The sequence below is a fragment of the Pteropus vampyrus genome, unplaced genomic scaffold (genome assembly GCF_000151845.1).
Source record: "Pteropus vampyrus isolate Shadow unplaced genomic scaffold, Pvam_2.0 Scaffold85, whole genome shotgun sequence".
Classification (NCBI taxonomy): Eukaryota; Metazoa; Chordata; class Mammalia; order Chiroptera; family Pteropodidae; genus Pteropus; species Pteropus vampyrus.
The window spans coordinates 1,603,716-1,626,519 of NW_011888866.1; the positions used below are offsets into that span (position 1 = coordinate 1,603,716).

At 35.1% G+C, this 22,804-nt stretch overlaps 1 protein-coding gene across 16 annotated transcripts in view; it reads left to right on the forward strand.

Annotated features, from left to right (window-relative positions):
* The window catches only part of HERC1 (HECT and RLD domain containing E3 ubiquitin protein ligase family member 1), a 175,427-nt gene that overhangs the window by 135,193 nt on the left and 17,430 nt on the right, over positions 1-22,804 (forward strand). For 11 of the 16 annotated variants that reach the window (XM_023532512.1, XM_023532511.1, XM_023532510.1 and 8 more), the window contains 22 exons: positions 859-1,127; positions 1,849-1,901; positions 2,599-2,799; positions 3,499-3,673; positions 5,792-6,062; positions 6,208-6,421; positions 7,171-7,427; positions 8,216-8,343; positions 9,041-9,168; positions 9,988-10,188; positions 11,395-11,525; positions 12,331-12,530; positions 12,913-13,018; positions 14,439-14,585; positions 14,941-15,042; positions 16,305-16,478; positions 17,731-18,024; positions 19,046-19,111; positions 19,284-19,409; positions 20,267-20,405; positions 21,413-21,594; positions 22,293-22,448. In XM_023532512.1, the coding sequence (XP_023388280.1) occupies positions 859-1,127; positions 1,849-1,901; positions 2,599-2,799; positions 3,499-3,673; positions 5,792-6,062; positions 6,208-6,421; positions 7,171-7,427; positions 8,216-8,343; positions 9,041-9,168; positions 9,988-10,188; positions 11,395-11,525; positions 12,331-12,530; positions 12,913-13,018; positions 14,439-14,585; positions 14,941-15,042; positions 16,305-16,478; positions 17,731-18,024; positions 19,046-19,111; positions 19,284-19,409; positions 20,267-20,405; positions 21,413-21,594; positions 22,293-22,448 (3,720 nt within the window). The remainder of the gene's footprint in view (positions 1-858; positions 1,128-1,848; positions 1,902-2,598; positions 2,800-3,498; positions 3,674-5,791; positions 6,063-6,207; positions 6,422-7,170; positions 7,428-8,215; positions 8,344-9,040; positions 9,169-9,987; positions 10,189-11,394; positions 11,526-12,330; positions 12,531-12,912; positions 13,019-14,438; positions 14,586-14,940; positions 15,043-16,304; positions 16,479-17,730; positions 18,025-19,045; positions 19,112-19,283; positions 19,410-20,266; positions 20,406-21,412; positions 21,595-22,292; positions 22,449-22,804) is intronic. The other 5 variants (XM_023532520.1, XM_011363364.2, XM_023532524.1 and 2 more) reach the window with 2 other exon arrangements.

Below are 22,804 nucleotides of genomic sequence, written 5' to 3' on the forward strand. Positions count from 1 at the left end.
TTGCCTAGAGTTGTAATACTCTAAAAGGTCTTACATCTCATTTAAAGTTTGGGGCTCTAACATTTGCTGTTACTTTGATACCTATAAACTAATAAGAAAAAGTCTCTCATTGCTGTCTCTATGCGATTTTATTGCTTCTCTCCCCAGATTAAATAGAGCTGTATTGTCATAATATTTCATTCTGATATCAAAGATAGATTACAAAACAGGTATCAGGTCCCAGTCAACTGTGCTGAGTATATAACATGACTGCTCTGCTCACCTTGCTATCTGAATGCATGTTCTTCTCCTTCATAGGTTCCATTTAACCATTGCTAATGCCCCATTCTAGGAACCAGTGCCACCTAAATACCTCCATCCAGGGGCAGGGTACATGGTGGGTTTGTATGTTTACATTGTTTAGTGTTATGCTTTTGTAGTGGGAAACTGAAAAGTTCAAAGGTATAAGTCCTACAGGAAAGGTCATCTACTATATTTAATAAGATAAATGAATCCTACTGACTTTTTAGAAATTCAGAAAATAGGTATGCATGTTATGACCAGATGAAAAGTGGTTTTCATTAGCGAGACTTATAGAAAACCATTTGAAATGGGGCAGATTATCATTTTTATTAACTCTTTTCTCGGTAGGATTGTTACTTTTATAACTGATTAGAGTGAGGAATGGCAAAGAATACCTTCAGATTGTGTGATGTGAATTCTGATTATAAAGAAATTTGTTATGTAGCATTAATGAACATCTTGCAAATATTCCAGCATATGTAAACTAGTTAATTTAATTTCATAAATAATCTAGTGACCTCTTCTAAATTTTATGTTAAATCGATTAATAATTTGATATGTAATTATTTCGTACAGCATGTTTGTGAGTCTGAAGACAGGGAAGAAGTGGTGGTGTGTGAACTGTGTGAATGCAGTGTTGTCAGCTTCAATCAGCACATGAAGAGAAATCACCCAGGCTGTGGGCGCAGTGCAAACCGGCAGGGCTATCGCAGCAACGGCTCCTATGTGGATGGCTGGTTTGGTGGTGAATGTGGGAGTGGAAATCCATATTACCTGCTATGTGGCAGCTGCAGGGAGAAGTACTTAGCCCTGAAGACCAAATCCAAGACAACAAGTTCTGAAAGGTACCTTGAAATTATATAGATATCCAGACCTTTTTCATGTGAGGAGTCACTTTTCAACTTTTTCTAAAGTCCTATGATTGCCAAATTGGGGTCAGGAAGGATGAAGGAGGTTAAGGAATTCATGTTCCTGTCAGAGCTGGGGAGCCTGTAGCCCAGGAACAGTGGTATGTCAGCAAGTGCTTTACTGGAGTTTGACTAGGTTAAGCTTTGACTTGTTGACACGTTGTGAATGGGGTCCTTGCCTTAACCTTTTGGAGGCTTAATGGTCAATTTTTTTCATTGGTGTTTTTCGTCATATTTTTGACATCTTAATCGAGATCTTTTTCCTTAAGGAAAAAATAGACTGTTTTAGATTAAATGAGCTTCTGTGAAAATATTACTTTTTTATATCCTCGAATAGCAATTAATCTCTAGTGAGTAGGGTTTTTGACTTATTGTCAACTATTGAAATATTTAAGCTGTTCTGGAATAGGTTTTGATTTTTAAAAAGTTGTTGGTGACCTAGAAATCTCCCTAGTAATTTGGTAAAATAGTCATTGATTTTATGATCATGTGTTTACCTACATACCAACTGTTTTATTGCATTAGCCCATAACATGAAACATAATTTATTTTGTGTTGCTTCATTAATGGCCTTTTTAAATGTCCTAATGACTTAAATTGCATTTTTGGGTACTAACTATTTTATATAAAAACACAATGTTCTTCATGTTTGGTGCAGGTACAAGGGGCAAGCTCCAGATCTAATTGGCAAGCAGGACAGTGTATATGAAGGTAGTTGTTTTGAGAGCTTCTTTATTTTACATGTATTTTTATATATACCTTTTGTTTAACATCTGGTTACTAAAACTTACCTTCATGCATGTGTGTTTATTTTATGTACATGTTAACTTAAGCTTTCTCTAAAAAACTCGAGGTAGTTTGATAGCAACAGCTTTAGTTTTATACGTTAAAGGAAAAGGAACTCAGTTTGAATACTAGCTTTACCACAGAATGTCATTTCTATGTGGAATTTTTACTTTTCAAAGTATGGAAGTGTATATGTACATTTTCATTTTCGATCTTAATTGAAGAAAGTTAAAAAATATCAAAGTGAGTGTCGTTTTATCTGGAGCATTCATTTACTTGAAATAGCTCATTCCCTAATGATTATGAACAGGGTTAAAAACTCTTTATTGGCCCTATGACAGTATTTTTTTATTAGTGGAAACTTCCATTACCAGCTGTAACATTTGCTATTAATTTTAAATGAATTCGACTGCTCTGGCTCCCTTTCTCTTCTCATCTCACTATGCCTCAAGAGTGCAGTTTGGTTGGGTCACCAGAAGATGGTACCATAGTTCATTTTGTGGGCACTGGGCTTTCAGTCTCTCTGTATGTTAGACATATCTAACAATAACTACTGCCAGCAGAGTTATAGTTATGTCATGTTTATAGTCACATACCATATATCTATTTATTTAAATTCCAGAAGACTGGGACATGTTGGATGTTGATGAAGATGAAAAGCTAACAGGTGAAGAAGAATTTGAATTACTTGCTGGACCACTTGGTTTAAACGACCGACGTATTGTACCAGAACCAGTTCAGTTCCCGGACAGTGATCCATTGGGAGCATCAGTAGCAATGGTAACAGCCACCAACAGTATGGAAGAGACTCTGATGCAAATAGGTAAACTGAAATGCCGACTAGCATGGATTTAATAAGAGTCTATATTAATTTATTTATTTGATAGATCAATAATAATAAATAAGGTAAATAATAATAAGGGTTCAATATTGTCCCACCCCATCAAATATCTTTAGCTAGTTGTTTTAACATGTTGAAGGTATAATGCAATATTGTTTTGATTTTTTTTTTTTATGAAATATTGAAGCGATTAAAAAATTTATAAAATACAAATAAGGGTTTTTTTGTTTTTTTTTTAAACTTTGTGATAAGAGAATCCTGGAACTGACTAAAAACTTTTGCAGTCTTTTTTTATTTGGGTGAGAGGGTATGATAACTTTTTGCTATAGGGAATACAAAATAAAGAATTGGGGCAGTATTGATGACTCAGCCCTTTATGTGTACTCAAAGCATATTTTTAAAACTATCTTTCCTATGTTTGTTAATATCAGTAGATGTGATTCATGAGCAAAATAAAACCAAAAAAATATCACAAGTATATTCTATAATAAATTGTTGACTTAGAAATACCTATTTCTCCCAAGAGATTTTCTGTATAACACAGTTCCAGATGAGCAAAACACGTTGGTTTGCCATATTTCCTTGCAGCCTAGAACTTAGGTAGAATGGGAAATTTTTTCAGTAGTCTAGATATTTTTTTCTTACTATGTTGAGAGCTAAACAAAATCTTATGTTTTTCAGGTTGTCATGGCTCTGTAGAAAAGAGTTCCTCTGGGAGAATAACATTAGGTGAGCAGGCAGCTGCCTTAGCAAACCCTCATGACCGGGTGGTGGCTTTAAGGAGAGTGACTGCTGCTGCTCAAGTTCTTCTGGCCAGAACCATGGTCATGAGAGCTCTGTCTCTTCTTTCAGTCAGGTAAGTGTTACTTTGTGTCAAATGATGCTAAGTTAGATTCTAGTACATATTAGACAAGAGTCTGATATTGTTTGGGAGAATGAGATAAGATTGTTAGAAACTTGAATATCAAATGATGCTAAGTTAGATTCTAGTACATATTAGACAAGAGTCTGATATTGTTTGGGAGAATGAGATAAGATTGTTAGAAACTTGAATGAAAAATTGGACATAGTCATCATTGTTATACATTCAGTCATTCAGTTAATACTAGGCTCTTTTTAGGTAGAAAATAATGCCGTTATAGTAATTGAATAAACTGCAAACATTTTATTTTATTATCTGAAATGGGAAACTAAGGTTGTTGTTCCATTTGGTACAGGGTAAAAATAAAAGGTCAAATGAGTTTTTGTAGACTTAACCAACTGTGTAGCTAAGTCATCTTGCAGATTCCATCATGGAGATTCTTGCCATGTTTGTGCTGTAAAGTATAATGTTTAAAAATGGAAGAAAGCCAAGAATACTTAAAAGACATCCATTTGAGAAATTGTTAAACTAGGATATTCAATGTCAGAAAACAAAAGGACCCTGAAAGAAACTCAAAATTTAGATGAGACTGTGGTATTGGCTCAAGAATAGACCATTTGGTCAGCTAAGGAGAAGAGTTCAGAAACTGACCCACATATACAGATAAACACTTGACATGGTTTGATTTGTGACAGTGTTTACACTGTAGAGCAATGAAGAGAAAGGATGATCTTTTCAATAACTTGGGCAGGACAGATGGTTTATTCACATAGGGGAAAAAAATGAATCTTGGCCCCAACCTCACACTATATAAAACAAATATTTCCAACTGGCTCTTAGAGCTAAATGTGACAGGTAAATCAATAATAAGGTAATGTAGGAGAATTTATTCTTGATCTTGGGACAGGCATAGATTCTTAAGTCACAAAAGGCATTCACTATAAAGAAAAATATTGATATATTGGACTGCATTAAAAAAACTTATGTTTAGCAAGAGTCATTAAGAAAGTAAAAACTCAGAAAGTAAAAAAAAAAAAAAAAAGAAGCCACCAAATGGGAGGAGATATTAGCAATGCATATAACCAATGTAAAAAATTCCTATAAATAAGAAAAAGACAGACAACCTAAGAGAAAAATGGGAAAAATACAAAATAATATAAGAGAATTTCCAAGTGGCCAATAAACATGAAAAATTAGGTGTTCAACCTCATTAGTGTTCAGAGAAATGAAAATGAAAACCCAGTGAGATACTGCTACACACCTACCAGTATGGCTAAAATTTAAAAGACTGCGGGGAAAGGTGAGCATAATGATGTGGAACATTTAGAACTCTAATGCACTGCTGTTGAGAAAATAAGTTGGTACAACTTCTTTGGAAAACTGTTTGGTACTGGCACCTAAAGGTGAATATTAACATATTTCATGGCCCAGAAACTCACTTCTGGGTATACATTCGACAGAAGTGCTTTTATATGGGCACCCAAAGAAGTAAACAACATTCATGGCAGTGCTATTCATGATAGCACTGTATTGGAAACCACCTGATTTTCATCTGTACAGATAAATTTATAGTGGTAGGTTTTATTTATGTCAATGAAAATGAATCAAACTACTGCTATAATATTACAGCATGGATGAGACTTAAAAACAATGATGAACAAAAGGCAGACACAAAAAATACATACTTTATATAAGGTTCAAAAACAGGTGAAACCGATTTATGGCTTCAGAAGTCAGGATGGTGGTTACTTTTGAGGGCATAGTAACTGAGAAGGGCCCAAGCAGGCTTCTGAGGTGCTGGTAATATTCTGTTTCTTGATCTTGGAGGCAGTTGCATGAGTTTGTTCAATTTGTGACAATTCATCATGTGTGAACTTTGGTAATTCAGTTATACTTCAAGTATATATCAATATTTATTTTTTAAAAAGTTTCAGTAACAGTTTCCAGCTTACATAATATTTTTGGACATCTCTTAGGGTATGCATGACTAATGATATTGCAGCCTGTGTTTTCTTTTGATTGTTGGTACTATGGTGATATGTGGGGTTCCAAATGATCGCTTTAAGAAATCTCTTTTCTTTATCTAACTGATGTGTTTTCTTTTTCTGGAAGTGGTTCCAGTTGTAGCCTGGCTGCTGGTCTTGAATCTCTGGGGCTTACAGATATCCGAACACTGGTTCGATTGATGTGCTTAGCCGCAGCAGGGAGAGCTGGCCTCTCCACCAGCCCTTCAGCCATGGCAAGCACCTCAGAACGCTCACGAGGTGGGCACAGCAAGGCCAACAAGCCCATCTCTTGCCTTGCCTATTTGAGCACAGCAGTGGGGTGTCTGGCATCAAACACTCCTAGCGCTGCAAAACTCCTGGTGCAGTTGTGTACACAGGTAAGCTGGTTTTCAGTGCTTTTCTTGTTTCATTGCTTATTTCCAACCAATTCTTAAAAGAGCCTTTTGAGGTGAAATCTTTTTTTTTTTTTGGTCTAAAATTATATATAAATATTAAACCTGTTTGTTCCAATTGCTTCTTCAGAACTTGATTTCTGCTGCAACAGGTGTAAATCTAACCACGGTCGATGATCCAATTCAGCGAAAGTTTCTACCAAGCTTTCTTCGAGGAATTGCCGAAGAGAATAAGCTTGTAACCTCCCCAAACTTTGTTGTAACTCAGGCCCTTGTGGCATTATTGGCAGACAAAGGGGCCAAACTGAGACCTAACTATGATAAGTCAGAAGTTGAAAAGAAAGGTAAGTTTCATACCATTTAATTTGTAGTCTCCTAATCAGTTTATAGTCTTCTAATCAATTTGATTCAAGTTTTCAAAAATGTGTTTTGGCATTGTTGTATGTGATAATTATATAACATCTTGTATACTTAAGTTTAGATCATAAAAGAAGTGCATGGATACTTTTTCATTGTGCATGGAAATAAATATTAAGAAAATAATACCAAATTAGTCTTGGTTTGAATCACCATAGATAATAATCGTTGTAGGTTTCCTTAATAAAATTTAGATGAAGGTCCTGCTATTTTTCTTTGTCTTAATATATAACACTTTTGATTAATAGCTTAATCACTGTTATCTACGCTTCTCATCGTCAGGACCATTTGGCCAAGAGTGATGGGCCTTTGGATCTGTTAGTCCAGTCCCTTGGCTGACTGTTAAGATCACTTTTGAGCAGCAAAAGACAAATGCTTATTCTTTAGGGCATGCGCCTCTGCTATGGCCTTAAAATTATTTCTGCTGCATTCTCAGTCTGTGTGTCCTTAGAATAAAGACTGTTGATTGATGTATATAGATCTATATTTGCTTTGAATCAGATTTATTATAGAATTTGATGTGAGATAAATGCTTTATACCTTTTATTCATATGTTACTGAAATGATTGCTTGCAAAAGTGCAAATTATTAAAAGATATGGGTTAACCCATTTTTGTTTTTTCACCACCGCCACCAGCTCTCACCTGGTTGTCATTTCATTGTTTTGTTTAAGCAGGTTTAACTGCTCAATTGTATGTCCATCCTTCCTATGATCCTTCTGCTGTAGGCCCTCTGGAGCTGGCTAATGCCCTGGCAGCTTGCTGCCTCTCCTCCAGGCTGTCTTCACAGCATAGGCAATGGGCTGCTCAACAGCTCGTTCGCACTCTTGCTGCACATGACCGTGACAACCAAACTACTCCACAAACACTTGCTGATATGGGAGGAGATCTAAGAAAATGCTCCTTTATCAAGTTGGAGGCTCATCAGAACAGAGTAAGTATTTTAGCCCCAGATGTATTGATCATCTTATGTAAGATGAAATAGTTTCTGCCTTCGAAAAGCTCAAAGTTTAGCTGTGTATCTCTCTCTCTCTCTCTCTCTCTCTCTCTCTCTCTCTCTCTCTCTCTCTCTCTCACACACACACACACACACACACACACACACACACACACACGGTATCAGTATTTATCTGGTAGTTTACCAACTCTCCTTTCTCTGTATGTTGGGTTGACGTAATAGTTACAAATGGGAAAATCAGTTGAGGGAAGAGAAGAAAACCAAAAGGATAGTAGACTCACAAAAGTTGAAGGCTTATACATGCAAGAGGAAAAGAAATTGGCTTCACTATTTTAATCTAACCCACTGGGCCCTTGGGCAGTGACAAGGAAATGAAGACTGGCTTCTATTATTTAACTGATTTTAAAATCACTTCTTAATCTGTGTTATTTTATAAAACATAAATATGTTGAAGTATTTATACTTTATTGGATTAAATAAACATGTTTTTGAATTAAATAAACATGTTTAATGAAGATTCCAAGAGTCTCAGAAAATGCAAATGAGTTTGGGTATTATACTGCTTTATACTTCAAATAGGTGTATATATATATATAAGCTAATTAGAAAAGAATGAGACCATGCATATTGCATTATAACAGAATACTTGTCTTACAATTTCATGGTAGATTTTTTTTTTTTAATTTGATGGAACTTTTTCAAATGATAGAATCACTTGAATCAAAACTTGCTCCAGTATTGCTGAACTTTTTCAACTTTTCTAGGTGATGACTTGTGTTTGGTGTAATAAAAAAGGACTCTTGGCTACAAGTGGCAATGATGGCACCATCCGGGTGTGGAATGTTACCAAGAAGCAATATTCACTGCAACAAACCTGTGTATTCAACCGACTGTGAGTGCTAATGTCACCTCTCTTCTGTAACATTTAAAATAAGAGAATTCTAAACATGCTTCGACTTGGTTGTGTTAATGTAATCAAATTGTCACTATTTTTTTTTAGTTTTTCTTTTAGAATAGGCTTACTATATCCCCAATGTGTGTTTTTTAATTTCCAGGATAGTAATTCAGCAAATAAAAATTTTAACTATCAATATCTGGACTTATTCAGAATTAAATCAAGATCTACTATCTAGCAAATAAACGTTCAGTTCAGTAAAACAGTAGGCTAATTTTCTACCATTCTTTAAGGATTATTTTGGAATTAGAGTAATATTTCTTCTGTAGCATCTTTTATAGCTAGCTATAGATATTCTTTCTTTGAGAACTTACCTAGAGATTAGGTAAACAAGAATCAATATATCTGAATAATAACCATATGTTCAATCCATATGGAATTAGAATGTCTTTTATTGACAAATTATGTACTACATTAAATGGTGAATGGTCTAAGCATCAGTCTTTTATAATTCTATGTTTTTCACATTATAACAAACAGTAGCTAATATGTGATTGTCAAATACTGCTAGCCAAGCTTTTGAAATGTAAGAATCTGCTATTGTGTACTGAGGTCTAAATGAAACCCTTACTTAAGGTTCAGGATTTAGTTTTGGATGAAGATTAGAATTCCATCCATATTTATTATATTCTAGGGAAGGGGATACCGAAGAAAGCTTGGGGTCACCTAGTGATCCAAGTTTCTCACCTGTTTCCTGGAGTATCAGTGGCAAATATCTAGCTGGGGCTTTGGAAAAGATGGTGAATATCTGGCAAGTTAACGGTAAGAGTCATGTAAAGACTAGTAAACTACTGAAGTTCCTTTTTAAGCCTTTTTCTTAGCCTTTTGAGTTCAAACAATAGCTTCCCTTCACCTTGAAACTCAATTTATTCAACTGTGAAAATCTATGCATAATATGTTTAAATTAAAGAGAAAATGCTTATTTCCCTCCTCTCCTTTCTAGGAGTTTCAACTAACCTGGTAGTTGTAAACTAAAAATTCTTTTCATGTACCATTAAGTGTTCAGAGTAGGATTTGAGGAGAAGTAGCAGTCACTGAATTTTCAGCTATATATTCTTTTCAATCACTTGAAATATTTTCATCAATTTTGTCTGTTTCACACGTACAAACTTGTCAATTTTTAATAATAATACCTCTCTGGAAAGTAAAAATTATTATTATAATCTTGGGCTTATCAGTATCTTTGGTTTTGCATATTTGAGGAATGGCTGTTCTATTTCACATATTTAAAGGAATAGCTAGCTTCAACTGTAGGAAAATTTCTTATGTTAATATGGTTCCAGTAATTATTAGGAAAGGACTTAAGTGTTTTTGACATTCGAACACTGAGTATTTTCCTTTACTCTTTTACAAAGCTACCATTTTTTTCTCAATAATAGTTACTGAAAAGCCTATTAATTTGATAGTCTATATAGTATATAAATGAAAGATGCTGTCTTGCATTCATATTCATTAGTAGGCTATTATGAAATTGGGGACTGCTTTCAGTGTATATTAGAATTAAGTAGCATTTATTTTTGTTCTTGCTATTATTTTTAAGAATTAAATAACAACTAGTTAACATTTGTTTTCCTTCTTTAGGAGGAAAAGGGTTAGTAGATATTCAGCCTCATTGGGTATCTTCTTTGGCTTGGCCGGAAGAGGCTCCAGCTACAGCCTGGTCAGGAGAGTCTCCAGAGTTATTGCTGGTGGGACGGATGGATGGATCTCTAGGACTGATCGAAGTTATTGATGCGTCCACCATGTACCGTCGAGAATTGGAGCATTGCTATCGAAAGGATGGTAAATGACTGGACTTGTGCCTAGTTATGAAAGTGTTCCCCCCAAATAGACTTAGATTTTTGGCACTTGCTTTTAAAAATGCTGAGTAAATATTACTTTTGGCTTTGTTTTCTAAATTGTCCAGTTGGTATTTCATTTTAGTTAGTTACTAAGTTGAAAGATATTTCTCTCCCAACCCCTACCACTTGTCTCTGCCAGAAGAGATCTAATAGTGATATATTAGTCACTCATCCATTGTGTTAGTGTCTAAACACTTATAGCAGGTTCCAGGTCTCTTGAAAGTTAGGAATGTCCAAGAAAAAAAAGATAAGAATCATTGGTAGAGATGTTAATTGTTAACAAATGGGTGAAATTGAGGGAATGGAGGAAAGAGGAGGAGGGGAGCTCTGAGTCTGACAAGAGATACTATGAAGCTTATTTTCATTAATTTTCTCACTTTGTTCTCTTTGGATGTGTTGGCATCTTACTAGATAGTTTTTATTAGTTGTTTTAGGGGAGTAGGGTATTTCAGAATTCATAGCCCTAGCTTAAATGATAATGTTAACATAATAGAACAGTTTTGTTTTGTTTTGTTTTGTTTTGTTTTAGTTTTTTTTAAATAGGTAATACATTCATAGGGTTCAGTCATTTTTTAAGTTTAAAAAGGTATACAGTAAAAAGTTTTTTTCCATCTACTCAGTTCCCATGTTCCCATTCTACTCCCAAAGATACTGTTTTTTACTCTTTTGTTGCTGTCCAGTGTTATATATACTTAAAGAAGCAAATATGAGTATAGATTGTTAGAATAGAATATGTTTGATAGAATATGAAAACATACTGAGTGGGTAATTTTCTTTCTATGACTTGGGTTATTTTACTTCTCAGTTTCAGGGTAGACCTACCGAAAGAAAAGAACCTGGTACAATTACTTAAAATCAGCAAGAGAATTCAAATTTTGTCTTTCTTTTTCAATAACTACCTGAAAAGAATGAAAGATTAAAAATGAATTAGCCTTGTCACTTATAAATAACACTTTTAAAGTGGATTACATGAAATCTCTGCTGTGCTGTAAGCCTACATTTTGTCTAAATTCATTACAGAGTTATTTGAAAACTTACTTGCAGTGGTTGCAGTAGCATATGTTTGTTGTAAAACTTCTGTTTTTTAAGTTAGACAATGATAATAAGACTTTTTTTTTTTTTTAATTTTCTTTTGTTTTTATGTTAGTGTCTGTAACTTGCATTGCTTGGTTCAGTGAAGACAGACCATTTGCAGTGGGATACTTTGATGGAAAATTGTTGTTGGGAACAAAGGAACCACTCGAGAAAGGAGGCATTGTTCTAATTGATGCACATAAGGTAAAGCATCTTTACCAGATGGTTATTTTTTCTTATTTCTTACAATAGTATTCCTTGATACTAGTTTTTTTTAAAAAAATTTTTATAACAGTCATTTATGATTTAATATTCTATTGTTATACAAAGTCTGTGGACCATTTATATACATGGAAAAATCTATGTAAGAAAGCCATCAAGCCAAGAAAGAAGTAAAACCAAAGCAGTGAAATAGAAACATCCTTGGAACATCTCTTGTCGAACTAACTCCCACTAATACAAGAGATTTCATCTGTGAAGAATGATTCCTTGACATTAAACAAAGGTTGCCATTTCAAATGCTTACAGGGCCAAGTAGGCAAGTGTCATAAATGCATGAAGCCAGGAGTTGGAAGTTGAGAAGGAGGGTAAAAAAATGTCAGAAGAACATAATGATAACAACCGTATAAACACAAATAAAACATACCCCAGATTCTCATAAGTATTTGCTATGTTAGTATGAAGGGTGTGTTTTTTTTTTAAGTTTTTTCTTTTTCCTATTTTAAGGTCAATAAAAAAAACTTAAAATGCTAATGAGGGATAACATATTCCTTTAAAATCAGAATTTCATTATTTATTCAACTAACATTTATTGAGCTTTGACTGCCACAAATACATATATTGCAGACCATATTAAAGGATGAGTTGGTCTAGTGATTGAGAATGATTTGAACAAAATGTTAATTTCCAAATAATTAAGTAATAGAAGTATAGGTTATAAGTATTAAGTTTAAAGTATTTGTGCAGGAAGCATTACTATGATTTTTTTTTCTTCCTCTGCCACTTTAAGGATACTCTTGTTAGTATGAAATGGGACCCAACAGGTCATATTCTTATGACATGTGCCAAAGAAGAAAATGTGAAACTCTGGGGGCCTATTTCAGGATGCTGGCGCTGTCTACATTCACTCTGCCATCCATCTATTGTAAATGGCATTGCTTGGTGCAGCCTCCCAGGGAAAGGATCCAAGCTGCATTTACTGTTGGCTACGTATGTTCTAAATTTGTGTGTGTCTTAATTTTTATATTAATATAGACTGTTACTTGCATTAAATGTGGCTTCTCAGTAGTCTTATTAAACAGTTGATTGCCAGTTACTAGTCTTAAAATGTGTAATACCATACCTAAGATCACCTTAGAGAAATAAAGAGCAATTTTCCTATGTGAAACTTGGTATGTAATCTTATCTGGATATGATGTTAGAATATCAGTCCTAGCTGTATTTCTTATAAAAGATTATAGTATACCTACTACAAATACATTTTTAAAATAACGTTTTGGTAGACTTAGCAGGTCTTAATTGATTGTTATTTGAAAATATTTTTACTTCTGCATATTGACATGTTTTGGTTTTCTGTGATTATTTTTTTAAGTGGCTGTCAGAGTGGCTTAGTGTGTGTTTGGCGTATTCCACAAGATGCTGTACAAACCAGTGTAGCTAGTTCAGAAGGATGGTGGGACCAGGAATCAAATTGCCAGGTAAATCTTCTGGTGTTTTTGAAGACCTTATATGAAACCATTAATGATATATGTTTTCAAAGTAATCCTCCCTTGATTACTGAGATACTATATCCCAAAGGGCAAGTTCCATTAGGGAAACATGGATAATTGTCATGCTTTGTTAGCTTAATTTGTTTTATAAGTCAGAGACACTATAATTGCTTATTAAGGTGAGATAGTCAATAAATATTGAGTGGCAATTATTTATGGTAACGGATATGATCAACACTACAGATAGATAAGTCCTCGGTTAAGTGAAATAGGAACACCACAGGAGCACACCTAATCCAAAGTATCTCCTACTGATACCAGAATTCCACCTATGAAGAGCAATTCTTTTACCTTAAACAGAGGCCACAAATTCAGGTAGATGCTTATATAAGACCATCTAGGCAAGTAACAAATTCCTGAAGCTGGGAGTTGAAGCGTGTAGAGAGGGTTTTAAAAAAAAAAACAAAAACGAACACACACAGAAGAACAGAAGTGCACATGCTTCCTATAATGGGCACAGTTGCCACAAAGCTGATTGTCACCCTCAAGAACTGAGAGCCTGTTGCTACTAAATTGTCTAATTTTTTCAAGATAAGCCCCAAATCCAGTGTTTTAAGTAAAATCTCCCAATACTAAACATTAGTACCCAACTTAAAATTTTTTACAGCACTGGATGGCCAATCGGATTGCATCCTTGAGCTACTAGTTTGCAACCTCTGTTGCTCTTTCTTTTGTTCATGACACAAATACCCCGGAAGAAATAACACTTTATGTCGTCTTAAATGAGGGAGCTTAAGGGGTGAGGAGGAATGGTAGGTAGTTCACTAATGGGAGGAAAATATCGCAGAGGTGGAGATGGAAGCACTAACAATAAATCTAGTTTGTTCTTTATCCTAGAGAGTATTTGTTATTTAGGGTAGTGAGTCCTTACCTATCTCACTTCTAAAGCCTGAAAAGCAAACATGAAATTAGACATCTCATGACAGAATCATCTGCAACAAAAAAAAGAGACTTGTTTGTATAGAACCAGTATGTACAATTCACAAATGTTAGGATCTAAAAATGAAAATGACGTAAAACTAAATTTATGAAATTAAAACACACTTTAAGAAGTTACAATTTTCTTATCTTCGAGGGAAAGTTGGAACTTAGAAATGTAGTCCTTTCTGCCAATTTGAAGAGTAGGAAACTAGCTTAGAAGTATATCAAAAAAGATGACACTCTCCTTTAACAAAGGAGAACCAGGTTAATATTTTATTTTCTCAGTCAGGCTTATCTTTCTGAGAGTTGTCCTTCCCTCTTCCCCAATGTTATGTTGAAATATAAAATTTCCCAGAATGATTTGTAAATCTTGAATCTGTATATTGTTTTAATTTCAATTTATGTTAAAATTAAAAATGAATTGCAGGATGGATATAGGCCACCAGCTGGAGCCAAGTGTGTTTATCAATTGCGAGGACACATCACCCCTGTCCGGACTGTTGCCTTTAGTTCCGATGGTTTGGCCCTGGTGTCTGGTGGACTAGGTGGGCTCATGAACATTTGGTCTTTAAGGGTAAGAGTATTGATGTTATTTTTATTTTAAAAAGTATTTTTACATTAAGTTACATATGATAAAAATTGACCCAATGAATTCTAGGAACATTCTGTGTAATATCTTGAATACTGGAGAAACTCCTTTCAGAATCCTCCTCCGTTTTTGATTTTTGATGATAAGTATTTTTCTTACTGATGATAAGTATTTTAAAAGTCATTTAGGCTAGTGAGTAATAGGTATATAATTGGACATTATCAAATGTAGCCAAAGCCTAGATTTTAGAATATGTTTTTGTGAATGCGAAGTATAAATTTAAAATGTAAATAATAACTAAAGTTAAGTAATGCATATTGATAAATACATCTCATTTTAGGATGGCTCTGTCTTACAAACTGTTGTGATAGGCTCTGGAGCTATACAGACTACAGTATGGATTCCAGATGTTGGGGTTGCTGCCTGTTCAAATAGATCAAAGGTAATTTGCAATTATATCAGATCGTAGGGTATAAGTCTGTAAAGTTTCTTAGAAATCATAGTCCAAGCATCCCACTTTACAGAGAAGAAAACTGATATTCAGAGGGATTATTACTTGCCCAAAATAATGCAACTATTTAGTGACAGTAGGAAAACTAAAACCCAGGTCTCCTGATTTATTATCTAGTACTCTTTCTGTTATACGCTGGACCTTGGTGAAATGCTTAAGTATTGAATGACTTCATTTCCATTGGAAGTTATAAAGTGGATTTTGATTTTTTGCAATGATTTTTGTGATAGCACACAAAAAAAATCCTGCCTCAAAAGAACTTTCCCTGAAAAGGACTACCTTAAATATACAAAATATATTTTGGCTTCCAAATTGAATATTTTAGTAAAGAATACTAGCCCCATTATGAAATAATTCTGTGACATGACATCATCCCCTACACTGTTGCTTTTTATACCCTTAATGAATAGAGCCAATGTACTGCTCTGGTTTATATTTTGTGTGATTAAATGATATTAAAATATCATTTAACCTGCATGAATAGTCCTGCTAGAAGTAAAATATAGAATCAGACCCTAGGCAGTAGTGGCTTATGTGGACTAAATCCATAGAGCCACAGATAGAATAGTGCTGCATCTTTTGTAGGTATGCTCCTCATCAGGCTGAGTACTACTTCGTCCAGTATCCCTGTGGTCATGTCAGACTTTTAAAATATACTAGATACCTTGTCCTACAAGTCCTGTGTAATAGCAAATAATTACTGTTGTCTCTTAGAACAATCAACTAATCCAAGATAGTGCACAAATTTTATGGTTATTTCTTATTCATTTGTTTTTACTTAGACAAAATTTAGGATGTTTTGAAGTTCATTGGCATGGAACGTACAGCATAAAAGAGACTCATGGACATGGATAGTAGTCTAGTGGTTACCAGAGGGTAGAGGGGAAGCGGGGAGGCAGATGGGGTAAAAGGAGCCAAATATGTGGTGACAAAGAAATCTAACTATGGGTGGTGAACACACAATGCAATGTATATATATTCTTTACTGTGGAATTATACACCTGAAACTTACTGGATTTTGTTAACCAATGTCACCATAAAAAAAAAAAAAAAGTACAGCATAAATGTGTAAAAAGTGAACATGTTTAATACAATTACTGGAAAGAATTTCTTAACTATGAATGGTCATAGAATTTTCTCTCTTTTTATCTTTTATTTAAACAAATCATGTGACATATTTTATTTTCCATCAGGATGTTTTGGTTGTGAATTGTACAGCAGAATGGACTGCTGCCAATCATGTTTTAGCAACCTGTAGGACAGCACTGAAACAACAAGGTATTCTGGGATTAAACATGGCTCCCTGCATGAGAGCATTTCTGGAGCGGCTACCCATGATGCTTCAGGAGCAGTATGCCTATGAAAAGGTGATTGATTTCACTCACCCCTACAGATTTACAAATGCCTAGTGACTTAGAATTTGAATTACAGCTTTGAATTTATCCCTTAAGAACATGAGGTCTAAGGAAGATATGTGAGGCTCTTTGGGCAGAATCAAATGAAGATAAGTCATGTTTTAAACAGATTTTCAGTAATCCTAAGTCTACTCCAACTTTATTTTAGTGAGAATAAAGTTTAGAAATAACCCTCAAATTCATATAGTATTTATATCATTCTTTTTCAGATTATTTATTTACACCAAAATGTCTTAAAATACCTTTACCTCAGAGTATCATCTTCATTTTTTTGTGTTGTGTGCCATCCCAAAGTTGGGAGGTGGGAGTGGATATGGGTGTCAGAACAAACATCCTCTCCACTTATCAGGTGAATCCTTGTAGAAAGTTGTATGAAAGAGCTAGGGTTGAACTGAGTAGAGTCTTTAAATACTAGAATGAGAAATCATAGAATTTGATCCTGCGTAGCCTGTCTTCCAAGCCTCACTAGTCACAGTATAGAGCTTTTGGGTTTGGTTTGGGTTGGTTTTTTCTTTTTCTTTCTTTTCTTTCTTTTCCTTCCTTCCTTCCTTCCTTCCTTCCTTCCTTCCTTCCTTCCTTCCTTCCCTTTTTTTTTTTTTGCCAAACTGCATTAACATAATCAGTTGTTACCACATCCAGTTAATTTCACTGACAGATTTACCCAGGGTTTCTTTTCTGAATCACTTAGTCCCTCTCTCACAGAGATGCTCTACTACAACTAGAGAGCATCATGAAAGGATTTTCCTTTGATGGCTACCAGGCTTCTCTTGGTAAATGAGGAATTGTGAGAGAGAGGAAGTCTCCGTGGTTCAGTTATTACCTGTCTGCTTTTTTTTTTTTTAATTCAAGAAAAACTGATGAAAATATACTTAATATAATGTGCTATCTTAGATTTGATTTTGGAGCAGAAAAGGGGTATTAGTGGGAAAACCAAATAAAATTATGTCGTTCAGTTAGTATGAATGTTAATTTCTTAGTTTTGATAAATGTACCACGGTTATGTAAGATGTTAACATTAGAGGAAATTAGGTGAAGGATTTACAGGAATTCCCTGTACTATCTCTGTAGCTCTCTGTATATCTAAAATTATTTCAAAGTAAAAAAATGATTAACTTTAAAATTACAGGCTATCAGATCGCAGTAGGTTAATTTAGAATATTTGGCATAGATTCTTCAACATAATGTCTTTGGTGTTTTCTCTTAGCCTCATGTAGTTTGTGGCGACCAGCTTGTTCACAGCCCCTATATGCAGTGTCTGGCTTCCCTTGCTGTGGGGCTTCATCTGGATCAGCTGTTGTGTAACCCTCCAGTGCCACCACACCACCAGAACTGCCTCCCAGACCCTGCATCCTGGAATCCAAACGAGTGGGCCTGGTTAGAATGTTTCTCAACCACCATAAAAGCTGCTGAAGCCCTGACCAACGGAGCACAGTTTCCAGAATCTTTTACTGTTCCTGATCTAGAGCCAGTTCCAGAGGATGAACTTGTATTCCTAATGGTAAGTGTAATATGAACTGCTGTTCTTTGTAGCTGAGATTATATCATGGGTATTTAGCATGTAGCAGTCCCTCAGTAAGTATTTGCCAGCTTAAATAGCTAGAAGCATATCCTCAGATAAACTTAAAAAAAATTTTTTTTTTTCAAATAGTCACTTTGATTTAATGGTAGGCCTTTATGGTGACAGGGATTGATTCTATGAGAACTGTGGAACTCTTGTAAACTTGCTGGCTCTCAATGGCATAGTCCTACATAGTCCTATATTTCCCCCTCTTTTTTTTGTTGTTCAGAAGTACCCTGTTAGTCACTTTATTTGTATATATTTTAGCATATTATCCTGGTCATCTTGTGAGATTTATTCCATGTACAGATTATAAATTATTTGGCACTTCAATCATGTTTCTAATCAATAAGAATATGGAAGAGCATTCTAATTGTATCTGAGTGTCTAGCCATATAAACTGTGATGTAGATAGTGCAGGCCAGCACTTAATCTAACAATCCCCTTTACTTAGTGAAGGTTTATATATATAAACATTTGAGTATATAAATATAGATAAAATATAAAACAGACATGAATTGAGAGAAGTGATCTAAATGTAGAATATTTTAATTAGTAAGTATTCTTCTGAGCCCATTTGCCCCAAATCTGTCATTTTGTAGATGAGAAAACCGAAGCCCAGAAAGATGAAGTGACCTGCCCAAAGCTATACAGCAAGTTCTCAGGGCTGTGACTCCTGCACATGACCTTGTTCCTATGGGTGTTCAGAAAACATAAATGGCTAGCTTTAAATCACCAAGGCGATAGTGATAGTTGATAGTGAAAGTGTAAAATGAAAGGAAATATTAACAATGCATAAAATTAAGTTTGGTATGATTATAAGACTGCTCTTAATTTCTTATACTATTACCAAGTCCTTTTTGGGAAAGAAGACTTAGTTGTTAGAAGACTTCGTTGTTAGTTAAGAATACATAAATCTTGATTAAGCAGGATTGATCCTGATGTTTGCCCTGTCTTACAGGATAACAGTAAATGGATTAATGGCATGGATGAACAAATTATGTCTTGGGCAACTTCTAGACCTGAGGTCAGTAAAGATGAAGATAACTATATAATTGTTTTTAGTATACTTTCTGATTTTAAATGCTTGTGCATTTGTGTCCTAGTGTCTCTCATAGGCACTGGCACACTTGGTACCCAATTCATGCTTGTTTGAATGAATGGATGAATCTAATTTTGAGATGATTGTGGTTTTCTAGGACTGGCATCTGGGAGGTAAATGTGATGTCTACTTGTGGGGTGCTGGCAGGCATGGACAGCTGGCAGAAGCTGGAAGAAATGTAATGGTACCTGCAGCAGCTCCCTCTTTCTCACAGGCCCAACAGGTAACTAACAGGGTAAAGAAATGGAGAAGAAACTTGGGAACTGACAATTCTGATTCCTTTGCTGTCAGTAACTTACTGTGAGATAAAGTTTGTCCATTTCATAGTCTATTGTAAGGAATCACTAAAGAAAGTCATGATGTTACAGCTTTCAAATAAAAGCTTTCTAAGATTTTTATCAGACTTAAGTTTTGTTAATAAGTTTCTGAATTTTTCTTGTTTTCACATGTATTGAATTAACATCTTGATGCATTAGGCCTGCCCAAGACATATTTATAGAAGTTAAGATACTGCTAATTATTGGTTCTCTCTTAGGGCTATAGACTTACTGGGCTCTTTAACCAAATTTCATTGACACCTCTCCTCTCTTTTAATAATTGTGTACTATATTTCCAAACCCTTCCTGAGACCACCGCTTTCTCTTTCATTCTTTTATACCTCAGTAAGTCCCAGAATTCGCTATTCTTAGGCATGCATATCCCTTCCAGTTTCTGCCTTTTGCTGACCTCAAGCTCAGTCTTTAATATTTCCCCATCACTCTTTCCTCTTTCTTCTTTTATCTGTTTTGTTGTTCTGTTGTTATTTAAACTCTTCACAATTGTCTGAAATCTCTATAGATAACATGGTTTCAAACTGCTCTCTTAAATAGATGAGCCTCATACATCTCTTAGTTAAGTAAGCAGTTTTATAATAATCAAGGGCTTGCAGGAACCCTATAGTTATATCAACCCTTCCCCTGTAGTAAAAGGATAATATAATTGATGATGGTATCTTAGGTATACATGGAATTATTTTAAATGTTTACATGTTAAAGCTGTATAATAAAGGATAATATATTTAATCATGTGTTTTTATACTAGGTCATATGTGGTCAGAATTGTACCTTTGTCATCCAGGCCAATGGCACAGTGTTGGCTTGTGGGGAAGGAAGTTATGGCAGATTAGGACAAGGAAATTCAGATGACCTTCATGTACTGACGGTTATATCAGCCTTACAAGGTAAAATTATCCTCAACTAAAAGCTGGTCAGAAACTATGGCCTGTTTGCTTATGTTGGAACTCATCTCAAACCTTTGCTAGATAGTCATGTAGGAGTTTCACTTATATTTAGAGTCTCATTTAGGCATATACAGCCTTAATTTCCATGTTTTAAGCTATATTATTTTGCAAGCTATTTATCATAGTGGTAGAATTCAGTGGTATAAATAACTGTTTAAGACCCACTGAAGACTATATAAACAAATTTTTTTAAATTGGAAAACTGTAATTAGGCAACTATTAATAAAAGTAGCAATTGTGCATGTGTTTCATTAAAATTAAAAATCAGTTTATATTAATGTGTACAAAAGACTTTTAAAGGGCATCTCTGTCAGAATTCTTTGTGACTTGGAATAAGCTTACTTCTGGAGAAACCATTGCAGAAGCCCCGCTTTGTTCCTTAAGTTAACTTTTACTGACTCTGAAGCTTACAAAAAGAGCAAAGGGGTTTTTAAGGAAAAGCACACAAATGACAATTCAGAACCAATTTCTGAGTAGCTCTAAGTACTCTTCCTTGAGATCTAAGTGTGAAGACCATAGCAGTGAGGGTGAGAGGGCTGGGTTCCTAACTGGTTCTACAACATCTTTGCACAAGTTATTAGAATTCTTTGTAACTCAGTTTCCCCAATTATAAAAGTGTTGATGATAATATCTGCCTCACAGGTTCTATGTGAAAATAGAAAATGAGGTAATCCTTGTAAAGCATTTATAGGAGTAGCTAATACATAGTCCTCAGTGATTATACCTGCTCCTGTTACCTCCTCTTCCCTGTCACATCATTGTTTTATGAGACTGCTCCCAATTTGCTAGGCTGTTGCTGCAAATCTAATTTAAAATTAAAAAATTGTTTTCATTTCTGCAGTATTATTTTGGTATATTTCGATTCTGAGAGTATTCTATAGTAACTGCAAGTAGAGAGGAGTTTTAAAACATCCAGTGACTACTAATGGGTTTCTGCTCTGTTCCAGGCTTTGTGGTGACTCAGCTGGTGACTTCCTGTGGTTCTGATGGGCACTCGATGGCCCTGACTGAAAGTGGTGAGGTCTTTAGCTGGGGAGATGGTGATTATGGCAAACTTGGCCATGGGAACAGCGACAGGCAGCGGCGACCCAGACAGATTGAAGCCTTACAAGGAGAAGAAGTGGTGCAGGTCAGACAGAACGTGGATGAGTTTGCCTTTGAATGTAAACATACTAGTTGTCAAATCAAATTTAGGTAATGGGAAATAATAGTAAAAATTATTACACAATCATTATAAGAGATCCACTGTTTTGGGTTGTTCAGGCTCATTTTTGAGCTTATTAGAGTTTGGGGTTTGCTATTAGAATAGGCTCCTTTTTTCCTGAGCCAGCAAGCTGCTTGGCCCAGGCTAGGGTGCTGCAGGTCGCTGGAGGAATCAGTATGGGGTTTGGCTCATGCCACACAGTTCTTAATACATCGAAAAAGAGAAAGCTTTGCTTTCATACTGTCATTATTGTTACTAAGGCTGAGTTCATATACATTTTCCAGAGAATCCATTAGTAATCTAAAATAATATTGTAAATTGCATAGCACTTTATAGAGTTTACAAAATTTCCCCATTCAATATGTCACGTAGTCTGAGTCATCTGTATACAGCTGATGAGTAGCAACAGTTCTTCCAAGGTGTGCTGTTCAGCTTGGTCTTCCTGAGTGTGATGAGATAGCTCAGACTCGGAGGAGCAGGAGGGCCACTTGGGCAGATAGAACATACTGGTCTTGAAGATCCTGATTTGTCAGTTTATTCCTATATTAATAACCCAAAATGACTTATTTCTTTCTTTCTTAGTATTCTCTCTTAAATTTTTTTCTCCTTGGTTCTGTCCGTAGATGTCTTGTGGCTTCAAGCACTCAGCTGTGGTAACTTCTGATGGCAAACTGTTTACCTTTGGGAATGGTGACTACGGTCGTCTGGGTCTTGGAAACACCTCTAACAAAAAACTTCCAGAGAGAGTGACCGCACTGGAGGGATATCAGATTGGACAGGCATGGAATAAGTCAATGATGTGTTCTATTTGGTCATAGTTTCTTATTTCCTCTGTGTGCACTTAGACACTCTCTTTTCAGGAAGAAAAGAATCACCAGTCATTTTTAACCTCACATACATTTTGCTTGGCCTAATTGATAGTTTCTCATGGTTTTTCCCCTATGAAAATTCACATTTTAACTCATTTGTTTGTCATTTAAGTTTGTTTGTCTTATTCGATTACATATTAATTCAGGATGTGAATATTTTAAAACCTACAGAGTACTAATGCAACTTGATTGTAGAACCTTTAAAGAATACAGACTTTTGTGACTCTAGTAGTCTGGAAGCAGACAGCTAACTGCAGCATCACTCA